Source organism: Vigna unguiculata, chromosome 5 (assembly GCF_004118075.2).
Source record: "Vigna unguiculata cultivar IT97K-499-35 chromosome 5, ASM411807v1, whole genome shotgun sequence".
NCBI lineage: Eukaryota > Viridiplantae > Streptophyta > Magnoliopsida > Fabales > Fabaceae > Vigna > Vigna unguiculata.
This window is the reverse complement of record NC_040283.1, coordinates 2096778-2112633: the sequence shown is the minus strand read 5'-3', so window position 1 is coordinate 2112633 and position 15856 is coordinate 2096778. Positions and strand designations below refer to the sequence as shown.

Below are 15856 nucleotides of genomic sequence, written 5' to 3'. Positions count from 1 at the left end.
AGAGCAGCACGGGTGGAGTGCAAAAGCGTAGGGGATGAACATAGGATAATGTCTGTCTGCAGAGAAAAAAAATTGAGTTGAAAGCTGTGAACTGAATCATCACACTCTTCTCCTACCAACCAAGCTTCACCAGCTATCACTCAATTAGAGCCCCAAAGTTCTCATCTTTTTCCTTATCTGAGATACCCTTTTGCTTCAACATTGCAATGGCATCAACCCCAACTACCCCATCCCACTTCTCCTCCGTTCCGCCGAGACCCTCCAACAACAACCAACGCCACCACCATAACCAGAACAGGAGCCAACACCGCCGCAACAACAACCGCAACCGGTGGGCTTCTTCTTCTTCTTCTTCTTCTTCCACCAGGTATTATTCATCTGCCTCAAGTGCTGGTGCAGGTGTTCCCTCTGCAGCTGCCACGGCCTCAGCTGCATTTTCATCTTCACTGAGTCCGTGGCTCGGTGGCCAGAAAACCCAGCTTGCGCCCGAGTTTTCTGGTCGGCGATCCAATCGGAACCCAGGGAAGATGAACTCCGGCGGCCCCAGGGCCGTCCCCAACAACCAGCAGCACTCCAAGGCGGCTGAGGAGGTCTTGCATAGCCTCAGCAACGCTGGTAATGATGTTGCTGCCATAGATAGTGTGTTGCTTAATTATAGGCTTTATGTTGCTGAGGATTATGTTTATTTGCTCAAGGAGTTTGCCAATACTGGTGACCTTTTGCTAGCTACTAGGACCTATGATTTTGCCATGAGTAGGGCAACTGATAGTACTTTCATGGGGAAGTTGACCAGCAACATGATTAGGACTCTTGGTAGGTTAAAGAAGATTGAGCTTGCTCTGAATCTGTTTGAAGAGTCTAGGAGTAGAGGGTATGGAAATACTGTTTATTCCTTTTCTGCCATGATTAGTGCTCTTGGCAGGAATGATCGCTTTCAGGAGGCTGTGAATTTGTTTAGGAGCATGGGATACTTTGGTTTGGAGCCCAATTTGGTCACATACAATGCTATTATTGATGCAGGGGCCAAAGGGGAAATTGCCTTTGACATAGTTGTTAAGTTTTTGGAGGAGATGATAGATGCAGGTTGTTTGCCAGATCGGCTTACTTACAACTCACTTCTGAAAACTTGTGTCCCGAAGGGTAGGTGGCAATTGTGTAAGGATTTGTTGGCTGAAATGGAAAGGAAAGGGATTGGGCGTGATGTGTATACTTATAATACTTATGTAGATGCACTGTGTAAAGGTGGAAGGATGGATCTTGCCAGGCATGCTATTGATGTGGAGATGCCTGCTAAGAACATTTGGCCCAATGTTGTGACTTATAGTACTTTGATGGCTGGTTATTCTAAGGCTGAGCGCTTTGAAGATGCCCTAAATGTGTATGATGAAATGAAGCACCTGTTGATTCGGTTGGATAGGGTGTCTTACAATGCACTGGTTGGACTATATGCAAATCTTGGTTGGTTTGAGGAGGCAGTATGTAAATTTAAAGAGATGGAGAGTTGTGGAATAAAAAATGATGTAGTAACTTACAATGCATTGATAGAGGGATATGGCAGATACAACAGGTACGTTGAGGTCAGAAAACTATTTGATGAGATGAAAGCAAGACGCATTTATCCTAATGATCTAACTTACTCGACATTAATTAAAATATACACTAAAGGTAGAATGTATGCTGAGGCAATGGATGTTTATAGAGAGTTCAAGCATGAAGGCATGGAGACAGATGTTGTATTTTACAGTGCTCTCATTGATGCTTTATGCAAAAATGGTCTGATCAAATCTTCTTTAAGGCTGCTTGATGTGATGATAGAGAAAGGAAGTAGGCCAAATGTTGTGACTTACAACTCCATTATTGATGCCTTCAGAGTAGGACAGACACCAGCTCTGGAATCTGGGGTTGATACTTCTTTTCAATCCAATGACCTTCAAATTAAACATTCATCTTCTACTGTGAGTACCTTTCTAGATCAGAAGACTGACAATGGGAACAATGATGAAATCATGAAGATGTTGGAGCAACTTGCTGCCGAAAAAGCAGGTCTTACGAAGAAGGATAAGAGGAGCACACAAGACAATTTGTACATAGTGCAGATCTTTCGACAAATGCATGAAATGGAAGTCAAACCTAATGTTGTCACATTTTCAGCAATCTTGAATGCTTGCAGGTAGCAGATAACTATCCGATATTTCTGTTTGTCTTACACCCATTTTATTATATGTATTCACTTAAACGTTACCCTAGAATTGAATAGATAAATGAAAATGGAAAGGTATAAGCCATTCCTTATCCCCCTAGTAATGTAGCATTCGTAATTCAATATTGTTCACACCCGTTAGTTCTGTGGTAGTGTTATTTTATATTCTACTTTTTTCTTTCAGTTTCTTTTTTTCAAGTTAAAGTTACTACGTATGTCTATGATTAGATGTACACTTAGGCTTGGGGTCTTTTTAAAGCTTAGTATGCTATATAAGAGGGGTTTGTTGCTGTATTATGTCTTTTCTTGAATTATTATTTAAAGTATTGGCCCAAATTTCTATACTAAACCTTTTGTTCTATTTCTCTTAATAACTAGAAAACCAGGTATCTGGCTGTGGTTTATTTCACTTTGTTGGTGAATAACACCTTTTGTCAGCTGTATTCTCTTACTTCTTCAACCCTAAGGATTCCAGACATTATCTAGTTATGGATGATGTACTCAATGTTCTTTTACTGTTTGACACTGTTTCTGTTTTCCTTTATTTTTTATAGTTCGTATTTTGATACTCTAAATAAATACAACCAATTATTAATTGCATAATTTGATGAGTTGGATGCAGTTGTTGTGAGACATTTCAAGATGCTTCAAAGCTATTAGACGGCCTCCGTGTGTTTGATAGCCAGGTCTATGGCGTAGCTCATGGCCTACTTATGGGTCATGGGCAAGGCATATGGGATCAGGCTCAAAGACTTTTTGATGAACTTGAGCACATGGATTCTTCAACAGCATCTGCATTTTATAATGCTCTGACTGATATGTTGTGGCATTTTGGTCAGGTAAAATTGAGTACTTAGAAATTTGCTACTGATGCATCTGTAACCTTTGTAATTTTCTACAACATGTGTTGTATTGATGTCTCATCAGTGGAATGATTAATATTAGGAGTTTACAGTAGATGCACCCTTTCGTTTACATTGATCTAACTTTTCCATTTTTTTCTGTTTTTATAATAAATTGATTTTTTCATCAGAAACTTGGGGCTCAGATGGTTGTGATTGAAGGGAGAAACCGAAATGTGTGGAAAGGTGGCTGGTCTACTGAATGCTTAGATCTACATCTGACATCTTGTGGAGCAGCCTGTGCAATGGTGCATTCATGGTTGCTGGAATTGCGAACCACTGTTTTTGGAGGCCAGAAGCCACCTCCTATATTGAGGTTTTGAAGTTTTCCCTCTTAAGATTATTGTTATCCTTTAATTAGATTGGTGAGGATTGAAGTTGTAATCATAATCTTTTTGCAGCATATTAACTGGATGGGGCAAGCATAGCAAAGTAGTAGGCAACGGTGCTTTAAGAAAGGCTGTTGAAGCACTGCTGAATGGCATTGGTGCACCCTTTCAGATAGCTGAGTGTAATTTGGGGAGGTTTGTATCAGAAGGAACTGAAGTAGCTGCCTGGTTGAGACAACCCAGCACCCTGAATGTGCTACTTCTCCATGATTACATTGTTTATTCTCAACCAGTCGAGAGAAACCAAACATTTAACATACCATCTCTTGGAGCTTTGTAGTGATCAACTTTTTAAATCAAGATTCAAATTATGAATTACAAAGTTCATTTTGGAATCATGAATTGTAATTTGTATGGCACCGTTAGAGTAAGAGAAATGAAAAATAACTTCAAATCTAAGTAAAACTTCTATTCTGGAGGAATGGAACCGAGACAAGAAAGTACTTATAAAAGTACATGAGACAGATTAAGTACCGGAATAATTAAACATGGTAAATTTATAATAGCTACTTGATTGAATTTCTTACATGAAAAATAGTGAAATAAAATCTGGCATTGTTGAATTGTGATCCATGTTAATGATATGAAATTACAAAATTCATTCAGGTACTGAGATAAATCATTTGATGTTCTTATTAGATAGATTAATAGCTAGAAGATAACATAAAGTATTCTAACATTTCACCTTAGGCTAGAGCATGCAAAGTGTATGTTACATCAATACCTATACAGTAATGATATAGGTAGTTCAGGTCGATCATTAAAACTATCTAGCAGATAAATGAAAATTATAGAAGGCATTCGTCAGCAAGATAATAAACTCACAACCACTTGTCAATTTCTAAGGGTAACCGTAAACTACACAGTACAAAGTTTCGGTTCGGGGCAGGGGGACACTTGTTTCCACATTTATTTCTTGGCATTCATCGTTCTTCAGAATTTCTTGGTAGAGCAAATAAAAAATATTATTGTCCTGGTATCATGGCAAAGATCAAAAGAAATAGTGCATAATCACGAGGTACTTCAAGAATAATATCAGAACTTGCTTTTAATAGCACAGGAAACTATACAGAATCAACACTGAGGAAGAATACACACGAACTAGTTGCAATGGGCACAATACAACTGCTAAGTCCAGGACTTAGTTTGATCTCTTCAATATGACAGGAAAATTGTACAAGACTTGGGCATTTTCATCATTTACAAACATATCAAACAATAAGTATCTTTACAACCCTATGCATCAAAGGAAGAACCAAAGAAAAGAGTGAAGGTAATAGCTATACATTTGCCAGAGAGTTACTGTAGCATTTTGGTTTGCTATTCTCTTGCAAAAGCCAAACAAAATTTATTTATTATTGGATCGGGCGCTCTGATTCAGTTGAATGTTGCTCATCATTTCAAAACTGTTGTATTAGTTAAGGTAACATTTAATAGATTACAAGCTACTTCCTTTTCCTTATCATACGAAGCATAAGTACTTGTGTTTTTACATCAGGTTGAAGACCACTTTCTAGCATTTTTGTGTAGACCTTATTTGCCAAGTTAACATTACAGCGTAAGCACAGCCCTTGAATGGCAGCGTTATAAAGAGTGGCATTTGGCATGTTCTGCTGCATAAAGAACAGATAACAGAAGGTCAAATATATGTCAGACCAGAAAATAAGGTTAATTAATTAATACTCTAATTAAATTTATTATTAATTGTCTCAAACAAGAAAATTTGGATCCTAAATATCCATGTACACATACATAATACATACACAGAATGATTTGCACATGTATCTGTGAGGTGGCTCTTATTTATCATAAGACCAAAAAGTAATAAATTTAACCATCTGTTGCCTTTCTCAAGGCTAGGTTTTGAAAGATTACTATCTTCCCGAAATGATTTTTGAGAATGCTTCCAACAGCACTTAGTTAGTACTAAATGATAGCCTTTTTCATAATGATATAATTTGAAATTCAAAATTGTAACGCCGCAATATAACTCTATCACCCATAATTCTTGTAACAAACTAATTCCAGACAGATATTGCTTAGAAATTTGAAAATGCCGTTTACTCACATTTAGGATTTCTTCCAAGTCTTCCCAGAGATTTCCACGAATACAGCATCTAACTACAGACAAATAAGTAAACAAGTTTGGACTGCACTTCTGGTGAACCATGTGCTTGTAAACCTGCAGTGCAATTGATGACTTCCTTGCAAGCTCACAGGTCCTGATGACAAGATTATATGACATTGTCAAATTAGACAGTCCAGAAGCTTCCATTTGCCACAAAATTTCTATAGCTCTCTCCCACAACCTGAGCTTTGAGCAAGAGACTAAAACAGTATTGTATAAATGAATATTGAATTGAGATGTTTGATCTCTTTCAATCATCTCAAAAAGCTCAAGAGCTTTGTGATGCCTATTAGCCTTGTTAAGTGAACTTAGTAGGGCATTGAATGTATATGCATCTGGTTTAAGGTCCAATGATTTCATTGTGTTGTAGATCTGAAATGCTTGCTTGAGTTCCCCTGCTCTGCCAAGTGAGTTAATTAATGCATTGCATGCAACTAAGTTTGGCTTAAGTTCACCCTTCAACATTGTCTTAAAGACACTTAATGCAACATCCCATTTTCCCTCCTTAGCACATACACCGATGATAGCATTTAATATATTGCTGTCTGGTTCAAAACCATTTTGAATCATTTCATGGTAAGCATAAAAAGCAAGGTCACTTTGGTCACATCGTACAAAACTATTGATCAATAGGCGATACGTCACACAGGTTCCAGCACACCCATTTTCCTTCATACTCCTCCACAACCTCTCTATTTCACTCCAATTGTCAGCATTTCTGCAGATAGATATCATGGTGTTGTAAACAATTGCATCAAAATCCTTCTCCACATCACATTCACTTTCCAGTTCTCTGAAGAATCTAAGAGCTGAATCGCAACCATGAGCTTTTGCATGTCCCATAAGAATCAAGCTATAAGTATGTCCTGTAGTTATCCCTTTTGCTCTTGTAAAATTGAACACTTTCAAGGAATCATCATAACACCCATTTCTCAAAAGGCTAGAAACAAGAGAATTACAAGCATGGATATTAGGAGAAAGACCCAATAATTGCATAGACCTGAAATAATCCATTGCACTTCTAATCTTGTTAGTTCTGCTAAGCACCACAATTCTATTAGACAACACATTCTCATCCATCTCCTCGAGAAAAATTGCCCTTTGCTCCATTATTAGTCCCGTCCCCTCAGAAGCTGATAAAGTAGTTTCCACAGGTCTAGAATAAAGGTGTCCATCATCGTCTGCTTCTCCCCAGGGAGCCAATTCCTTCTTCGCTCCAATATATACATCTCCATTTGCTATTCTTTCGGCATTGTTTCTAACAACATTACCATCTTGTGCTCCACCCCACGGAGGCAATTCCTTCTTGGCCACAAAATATGTATCCCCATTTGTTATTCTTTCAACAGCATCATCGTTATTGTAGTCAAAATCATCATCACCATCATCTGCTTCTGTCGAGGTGTGCAATTTCTTATTGGCCATAAAATAAGCACCACCAAGTGCTCTTCTGTAGGCATTGTCATTGCCATTGTTATTTCCGTCATCCTCTTCATCATCTTTAACTTCTCCCCAGGGAGCCAATTCCTTATTGGACACAAAATATGAATTAAAACCTTCTATTGTTTTATCATCACCACCATTATCATCCAATTCTGGATGTAGTCCCTCCTTGGACACTACAGATGTACCAAACTCTTCTCTAACCTCAATAATACCATCATCATCATCGTCATCCTCTTCTTCTTCTTCTACTACTTCCCATGGACACAATTCATCCTTGGACACTATAGTTGTATCAAATTGTCCTTTTCCTTCAATATCATCATCACCATCTTCCAGCTCTACTTCTCCCCAGGGAGGCAATTCCTTCTTGGACACAACAGAGGTGGCATCATCTATGTTTCTCCTCTCATAAACAATATCGTCAACACGTTCTTCCTCTTGCTCCCACAAACCAGAGTCAACAACAGCATGAACCGAGTCCCTAGGCTTTGGAGTGGATTCATGAAACCCTGTTGACCCAATTGAGTATTTGGGTTGTGACAAGAAAACAATGCCAAGGTAGCTATTACGCGTTCTCACATAAGCTTTGGTACGAATAGGAGCACTGAGAAAGGGAGAATAAGAAAGCTTGAGAAGACAAGTTTGAAACTGAAACGGGAAACTCAACAAAAGGGGCATATCCATATACTGCTATGGAGGAACCACCGAGAATAAAACAACAAAGCATGACCCACTCTATGAAACGCTAAGAATTAAAAGAAAAATGTTAACTTCCAGAAATTCAGAAATTCAGAAAGCAGAAAGCACCTGGCTATGTCTCTCGCATAACCAGGAAGAAGCTTTGGATAGAGGCTTGATTGAAGATGAATCCTTTTCATGTGAGCCGTTGATGTGTCAGAGATTAGATGAACGGCAAGAACGCACGCAATTAGCCTTGAGATATTTTTTTTATTATTATTATTACTGACCCAATAAAATTTTAAGAGACATGTTCTTCCACTCTTTTATCCACAATTGATAAAATATTAAAAAATATGAAAACTCAAATTTTATTTAATTATTTTCTCTCTTAAGTTTGCAATGTTAAATAAATTTTAACTATTAAAAAAATGTGTTTAAAAGGATGTTTTCGACATTTTCAAAATTTTATTCATAATTAAATTTTAAAAATTTTACTTAGAAATTTAGAACATAAAAAAAAGCAATTTTAAGTATATATAAACAACAATTAATATTTTAGAGAATATATAAAAAGCAAAAGTTATTTTTTAGTATAATTTAATTTTGAAATGAACTTATCACTTTTTCCGCAACTACTCAAAATAATTAGTAATTTGGATTTTTGTTATTCAGATTTATTTTTCAAAAGCTTATATGAAACATACTAAAATAAAATTATAACTTACACTTGAAAAAATTTAGAACTGTCATTTTATGTAAAGCAAGAGTGATATTTCATGAAAAAAAAAATTAACGGAAACAAAACGAACACTTAATTTTGCTGAAAAGCAATAACTTAAACGAAATTCATTAACATTTAAGCATATGGAACGCTGTTTTTACTATTGAACCGAAATCTGCACATAATGAACATTAATTAGTGATGTCCAAAGCATAATTCTTCGCAGTTTAAATTCCACCTTTCACCAAATATAGAACCAAAACAACTCATTCCTACTAATTTCTCCAAAATATGTCTCATTTTGGATTCACAACACCAAATGAGTTAAAATCCAACTTTGATGAGGTTCGGTGGGTGATTCAAATACGTGATACTCTTAATGAAGTGCTTGAAGATGATGATCAATTCCCTGTGTCCATCTTCAATGTGCCTAAGCCCCTTATGGCTACTGATCCTGATTCTTATATCCCTCAGCAAGTTTCCATAGGACCTTATCATTATTGGCGTCAAGAACTGTATGAGATGGAGAGGTATAAAATTTCTTCAGCAAAAAGATTCCAAGAACAACTGCAAAACCTCAAGTTAGAATACATAGTTGAGCAATTGATAAAGTTAGAACAGAGGATAAGAGCATGCTACCACAGGTACTTAAATTTTAATGGCGAAACATTGGTGTGGATGGTGGCTATTGATGCCTCCTTTTTGCTTGAATTTCTTCAAGTGTATACCATTCAAGATGAAACAATGATGATACCAGGAGTTTCATCAAGAATGTCTCATTTGATGGATTGTGCTGGGAGGAGAATTGCTCATAATGCAATCTTGAAGGACATAGTAATGCTTGAAAACCAAATTCCACTGTTTGTGTTGAGAAAGATGTTGGAGTTCAAATACTCATCAGCAGAATTAGCAGATGACATGTTGCTTTCCATGCTGATAGGATTGTTTAAACAACTTTCTCCTTTCAAGGTGATAGAGAAGGATTGTTCAGAGATCAATGTCTCAGAGTGTGCACATTTGCTAGATTTTTTGTATGCTATGGTTGTACCTAAATTGGATGAACAATCAGATATAGAGGATCATCAACACAAAGATAATGAAGACAACGAAAAATCATTCTTGAACTATGCCAAGAAATTTCTCTGTGAGGCTTGGAGCTTTCTTTCAAAATTGGCCACAACATTAGTAGACTTAATTGAGAAATTCCTACACTGTAGAACCATGAAAGTTATCACTTGGTTGCCTTGGACTATAATTTCTAACCTTCCTGGAGTAGGACTTATAAAGCAACCTGTTGAATACTTGTTTTTCTCAGAAGATAAAAAAGCAAGAACAGCAGAAAATGGGAATTTAAGCTCAGATAATGCCACCAACAAACCACCCTTGATGGAAGAAATTGCTATTCCTTCAGTCACAGAACTCTCAAAATCTGGAGTTTGTTTCATGGCCACCAATGGAGACATATCAACCATTGGATTTGATGTAAAAACAGTAACATTGTACCTTCCAACGATTGGTTTAGACATAAACAGTGAAGTGCTACTGAGAAATTTAGTTGCTTATGAAGCATCAACTGCATCAGGGTCACTGGTTTTCACCCGTTACACAGAATTGATGAATGGGATTATAGACTATGAGGAAGATGCGAAAATTCTTAGAGAAAAAGGGGTTATTTTGAACCATTTGAAGAGTGATGAAGAGGTGGCTACCTTGTGGAATGGGATGACCAAGTCCATTAAATTGACAAGGGTGCCATTCCTGGATAAAGTCATTGAAGATGTTAACCAGCATTATAATGGTAGAATGTGTATCAAAGTTTTGAAATTCATGAAGCTTTATGTATTTGCTTCATGGCAATTTCTAATATTCCTTGCTGCCATCTTTTTTTTATTCTTGATGTCCTTGCAAGTATTCTGCTCTTTCTATAAATGCAATCACAGAAACCACGTCAATGAGACTAAATGAATCACTTAAAAAAGAAATTATATCTTCTTTGTTCAATATTTTAATGTCTTCTACCTTTTAGAGAAACATCAGGAAAATTTTTAACATTGTCAAATTAAGTCATATCAGTGATTTATACCAAGTAATTCTCAAATCTACGGTTCAATTTCTACAACAATAGAAAAAGATAAGAGAGACAGAAATATAAATGGAAGTTATAGTTTTGTCTCGTCCAATTCTTGAAATGTAACCATTTCTTTAACTAATTCATTCCTTTTCACCCAATACAATACATACAAATGCCAGCGAGGGTTTCTGTTATTACATTTGAGGAAGAACAAATCAGGGAAAGGGATAGAGAATATTGTTCAAAAAAACTTTCAACTATTGCAACAAATGACAAATTACACAGGAGGTTGGACGCATGTTGCAGACTGCAACACTTTTGAAGCACTTTTGTACACAGGGTAGCTTCTCTGTTTATTCAAATCAACCCATCGGATCCTTTCAGAAAACCCAGATTTCCTAATTGACCAATAACCCTGTCAATTCAATTGATAGCCATCATTCACGTGAAGTTTGGTTCTGCTTGAGCAAGGCATATGCATCACTATATATAGCCACCACGTTAGAGAACACAGCCAAGACTATCATAACAATAGATAAAATCTTGTCTGATCTAGTTGCAATGTTGTAGCGGTCCCTGCACGATTAAAATGATGGTTGGAAATACATTAAATAAGCATCAGCAAAAGCATAAACACAAAAACAATTGTAGTACACAGTGCAGCTGCCTAAGTGGAAACTAATCCTCCCAAATTTTCGTCATTTTTCTTTGTATGGTACTATACATTCCACAACTAAGGCCTTGTTTGAATAAGGCTTAAATACATTTTTCGCGTCGTTTAAATCAGTAACGAAGCATTGTACAGGTAACACTGTTTGTAATACGTTGTTGTATTGGGGTGTATTACGTGTACAGTACATATCTCAAAAATCACGAATTTCATTTTTTTCCAAAACTCTCCACTTAGTCATCTAGCTAAGCCGTGCCACACCGACCAACTTGGTCATATGCAAAACCCACCGAACTCAACTTTTGTGCACCAAAACTTTTATGATACTCATTTGGGGGCATTTATAGACCATTCTAACCACCATATGTCAAAAACCACGAATTTCATTTTTTCCCAAAACTCTCCACCAAGCCATCTAGCTAAGCCATATCACACCGACCAACTTAGTCATGTACAAAACCCACCGAACTCAACTTTTGTGCACCAAAACTTTTATGGTACTCATTTGTGAACTCAAAATGAATTTCGTGGTTGACATATGGTGCTTGGAATGGCCTACAAATGCTCCCAAATAAGTACCATAAATGTATATTATTAACCTTAAAATTTCAATTTAGGGCAAAATGTACAATTAAGTATTACGTCGCTGCAATTAGGGATTGTCGTGGGTGGGAGGCGATTTCTTTATCCCCAGCTATCTCACTTTCACTATCTGGCCCACTAAGTAATTCTTCTTAAGAAATCGCCTCCCACCCACGACAATCCCTAATTGCAGCGATGTAATACTTAACTGCACATTTTGCCCTAAAATGAAATTTTAAGGTTAATAATCTACATTTATGGTACTTAATTTCTTCTCCTCTAACAAGTGCTTGCAGACAAAGCCTATAAAAACAGGCTTAAGTGCATTTTCAGTTTGCTATGTCAGGGATCCAACAATAATCAAAATCCTGGAAGTATTAAAAACAGTAACCAACTCACTTGAGAGTGATGGCAGCTGGAAAAATGAATCCTATACAGACAGCAGCAGTTGCTCCGGTAAATTGGAAAGCATCCCAAATGCTGGGTATGAAATTTGCTCCGAGAAAGATAACACCAATAAGGGAAATAGTCAGAGATGCAAATCTGAAATTATCAAGAACCAGAGGCCTTGATGAAGAGAAGAGGAGACCATCTATATTGAGCCGCAATGGATAGAAGACAACTGGGAATACAAGCATCAGGTGTGCTGCGTAGCTTATACGAACAGCATCATTGAGCACAGAACCAAAAGGGATTCCAAGATCGGTATCGAAATTGGCCAACACATCATCAAGAGTTCCTTCTCCAAATAGGAGGAAACCAAAGAAACTTATCATAACATACACAGAAGAGCATAGAATAAGGGCAGTTTGCACAACCCCTCGCATCTGTGATGAGTCCTCAAGCTCGTTGTCTATGCTGTGAACTGCAGAAGAAAAGGTGCATATATATCAGAACTTGTAAACTCTCTCCATGCAACAGCCTGACTTTCAAACAAATAGAGAACTAGCATATGAAAACATCAAAAGAAGAAAACAAGTACAGCAAGGGAAAAAGTAAACTTGGCACAAAGATTTGGAAACTTGCATACCATTGTAGTGGCAGATATAAGCAGTCACAAACACAGGAACTACAGTGAATAGTTTAAAGAATGATGCCGCATCTGTAGTGACTGGGAAGAGTCTGGGCATCGCAATGCCTCCACTTATTATCTTGACAACTGCAATTCCCACAGCAATGACTAGAAAAACAACTGCTAGTGCAACTGAAAGGGCAGATGTGAATCTCAATGAATCTGCAACCACAGAGTAGGCATGTAAATCCTCCAGTATTCACTTTAAAAGATGAAGCAAATAGATCAACATAAGACCACTCCCTTCACATGAACTGAACAATCAAAAGTTACTGCTCAAGGAATTTAATTCTGTTCCATCCAAAATGCAAGAATTCTAATAGAATATAAGGCAATAAACAACATCAATGCTTCCAAAATTCTCTTTACTTAATTTCTACCATAAATAGATATTTTCAAAACATGACTAAACTGTAACAGAAAGCTACCACTATTAACAAGCAATAATAAGAATGTTCTACTACTCGTAAACTTTAATGGTATTTTAAATTGGCTGCAATACTTGTAACAACTACTCTGATGAATAGTAGTATGACAACAGCCTTCAAGCAATCCCCTGTTTTCAATTGTTCAACCTTTGTCAAAACTAGAACTAATGCACCATGGTTACGCACGCATCCCAGTTATCTCAGTCATCTTCCCAACAGTACAATTAACCATTCTTTTGTTATTTCAAATAAATGAACAACACTCACCAATTCGTTTAAAGCTCGCAAGGGGTGCAAATATGGCGAGTGTTGTAATAAGAACAACAAATGTCCGTCCTGTCCACCAGTGCAGACCAAACCATCCTTCAAGGATACCGTAATGATGATCTCCACCTGAAGATGTTCCAGACAGCACATCACCTGCACGATGATCAATACTAAACTAAATTAGACAACCATACAGATCTTGGTTCTAGGCTTGATGGTTAAAGCCTAAGCCAATAATAACAATAAACATACACTAAAAAATGGGCCATACCAATTATAATCATGTAAACAATCAGCACACCGATGTTATTGATTATGACACATATCTGCGCCAGAGCTTTTCCATAATTCCCAAAGGAATCCCCCATGAGACCAGCATAAGAAACAGACTTCCCTGCTCGGGTAAACCTAATCAAAAGCTCAATTGACTTCTCTGTCAAGAAGGCCATGATGATGATGGCAATAAGGCCAGGCACCATTCCCAACTGTTTCAAGGTTGCAGGCAACGCCATGATTCCAGCACCAATAATTGTGGTAGATAAGTTAAAAACAGCCCCAGAAAATGAAGCTCCATTGAAATCATCAAACCCAGCATCACTCCCCTGACCCTGACTTTTAGGTAACAAGGGTGCATTTTCATTAACCACTGCCTTGTTCTTTCTTGATCTCTTCTTCTCTGTCTTGGGTGCTAAACTATCAATCGTCATTTTCAGGTTTCAAATCTTGGAAAATCTCAAAGCAACCTAAAAAGTCTGAAAAACAAAACCCAACATCAACAACAAAATACCATACCGAATTACTGAATGGAAATCAAGAAACAAACTTTTTGAGCAAAGATTTGTTCAGGTCAGTTCAATCCAATACCTGATGTAAAGATACCCCAATTCAAGGAAATCCTATTGAAAATCTACGAGGTAGTTGAATCCAGAAGGATAGAAAAGAAAATAACTTTCAATTCCAGCAACACGGAATTCACGACCCAAGAAAAAATCAACAAGACCCAGGTGGGGAAAATCAAGAAACGGGTCAGAACCCAAAATCTGCTGCTGGGAGAAGCAGAGAATCCAGCAATTCCCGAGAGATTTTGGGTTTGTGCTTGAAAGAAGCAAAGCAACCTACGACCAGAGAGATTCGATAAAGAAATTTAAGGTTGGAAATCTGCACCCAGAAGACCCCAAACGAAATGGAAAACCAATTTGTGGTTGGTGACCAATCGGCTTTAATTTATAGACGAAATTTTGAAAAGAAAAAGAAAACACGGAATCGTGTTATGATTAAAATAATACTACTATAATTTCATGGTACACTAATTAACATTAATATTGATTTAAAAAAAAAAACACACAATAACATTGTTAACGGTTACCAATTGGCTGAATTATGCATGCAAATTGGAATCATGAAATGATGTTGTGGTTAAAGTTGCTGACACGTTTGATGCAGACAATTTTAACAGCTGGAACTTATGTTATTTCAGGAATAAAAAAAAGAAAATGAGTTTTTGACAAAAACTTTTTTATAAACTTGACAAACTTTTTATAAATAAAATTAAAATAGAATAATTTTTTTATTTTTTTAACTTTGTTATAAAAAACTTTATTAAAGTATTATTTTCCATAAAAAAATTGACATTATACTCGATACTCTCCTGTAAAATAAATGTAATACTCTGTATTCTAGAATGTTAGAAATATATTATCACAATGACTACGGTTTATCCACAAATAATTTAATTTGACTGATGTTTAAATAGTAATATTTTGCATATTTTTAAGTTAACCATTTTATCTGTATTAATTAAGTTTATTCATTTATGAAAATAATGAAATTATTTCAGTAAGATTGTTTTAAAAAAGTGATATTTTTAGTTGTCATTAATTTAATATCACCTTTCTCTATAATATTTCCTTTTTCCATAAACAAATATATGAGGCGAATATAGAGCAGAAGATAGTAATTGGAAAAAAATTAATGTTTTGTTAAAATATGAGAACATAAGTCATTAATGTTTTGTGTATTAATAAAATAGTAATTAAGCTTCTTAATGTATTCTTTTTACTTCTATTTCACATTCCTAAATTAGTTGAAAATTAAGTATAAAATAAAAGTATCATCAACAAAACATTAATGAATGACATCTTAAACTTTACTTGATATATAAGTATCAAGTTAACATCACTTAAAATAAAACCATTAGTTTGTGTTTAAAATATTATATTTATTTTATTTTTTAAAATAAAAACATGATTTTTCCTTTTTCATAAAGTTATTTGTTTTGGCATACATTATGAAAGTTTGG

At 36.2% G+C, this 15856-nt stretch overlaps 4 protein-coding genes across 6 annotated transcripts; 2 read left to right on the top strand and 2 right to left on the bottom strand.

Annotated features, from left to right (window-relative positions):
• The first annotated feature begins 8 nt into the window (after positions 1-8).
• LOC114185090 (pentatricopeptide repeat-containing protein At2g31400, chloroplastic) lies at positions 9-3890 on the top strand. The gene is made up of 4 exons (XM_028072594.1): positions 9-2170; positions 2823-3039; positions 3234-3418; positions 3504-3890. The coding sequence occupies exons 1-4, from the start codon at positions 207-209 to the stop codon at positions 3769-3771; spliced, it is 2634 nt and encodes an 877-aa protein (XP_027928395.1). The 5' UTR covers positions 9-206; the 3' UTR covers positions 3772-3890.
• A 666-nt stretch (positions 3891-4556) lies between these two features.
• Positions 4557-8029, bottom strand: LOC114185107 (pentatricopeptide repeat-containing protein At3g29290). Of its 3 annotated transcripts, XM_028072623.1 has the most exons (3): positions 7873-8017; positions 5560-7669; positions 4557-5104 (listed from the first exon to the last, which is right to left on the bottom strand). In XM_028072623.1, the coding sequence occupies exons 1-3, from the start codon at positions 7941-7943 to the stop codon at positions 4937-4939; spliced, it is 2349 nt and encodes a 782-aa protein (XP_027928424.1). In that variant the 5' UTR covers positions 7944-8017; the 3' UTR covers positions 4557-4936. The 3 variants fall into 3 exon arrangements, with proteins under 3 accessions (XP_027928424.1, XP_027928423.1, XP_027928422.1); XM_028072622.1 differs by having other exon boundaries at positions 4557-5101; positions 5560-8029; XM_028072621.1 differs by having other exon boundaries at positions 5560-8022.
• A 729-nt stretch (positions 8030-8758) lies between these two features.
• Positions 8759-10808, top strand: LOC114186035 (putative UPF0481 protein At3g02645). Its single transcript, XM_028074034.1, has one exon. It carries the CDS (start codon positions 8759-8761, stop codon positions 10430-10432), a length of 1674 nt encoding a protein of 557 aa, XP_027929835.1. The 3' UTR covers positions 10433-10808.
• On the bottom strand, positions 10651-14769 carry LOC114185108 (amino acid transporter AVT6A-like). Its single transcript, XM_028072624.1, has 6 exons — positions 14422-14769; positions 13829-14309; positions 13558-13710; positions 12821-13024; positions 12190-12655; positions 10651-11114 (listed from the first exon to the last, which is right to left on the bottom strand). The coding sequence occupies exons 2-6, from the start codon at positions 14262-14264 to the stop codon at positions 10976-10978; spliced, it is 1398 nt and encodes a 465-aa protein (XP_027928425.1). The 5' UTR covers positions 14265-14309; positions 14422-14769; the 3' UTR covers positions 10651-10975.
• Positions 14770-15856: the final 1087 nt, after the last annotated feature.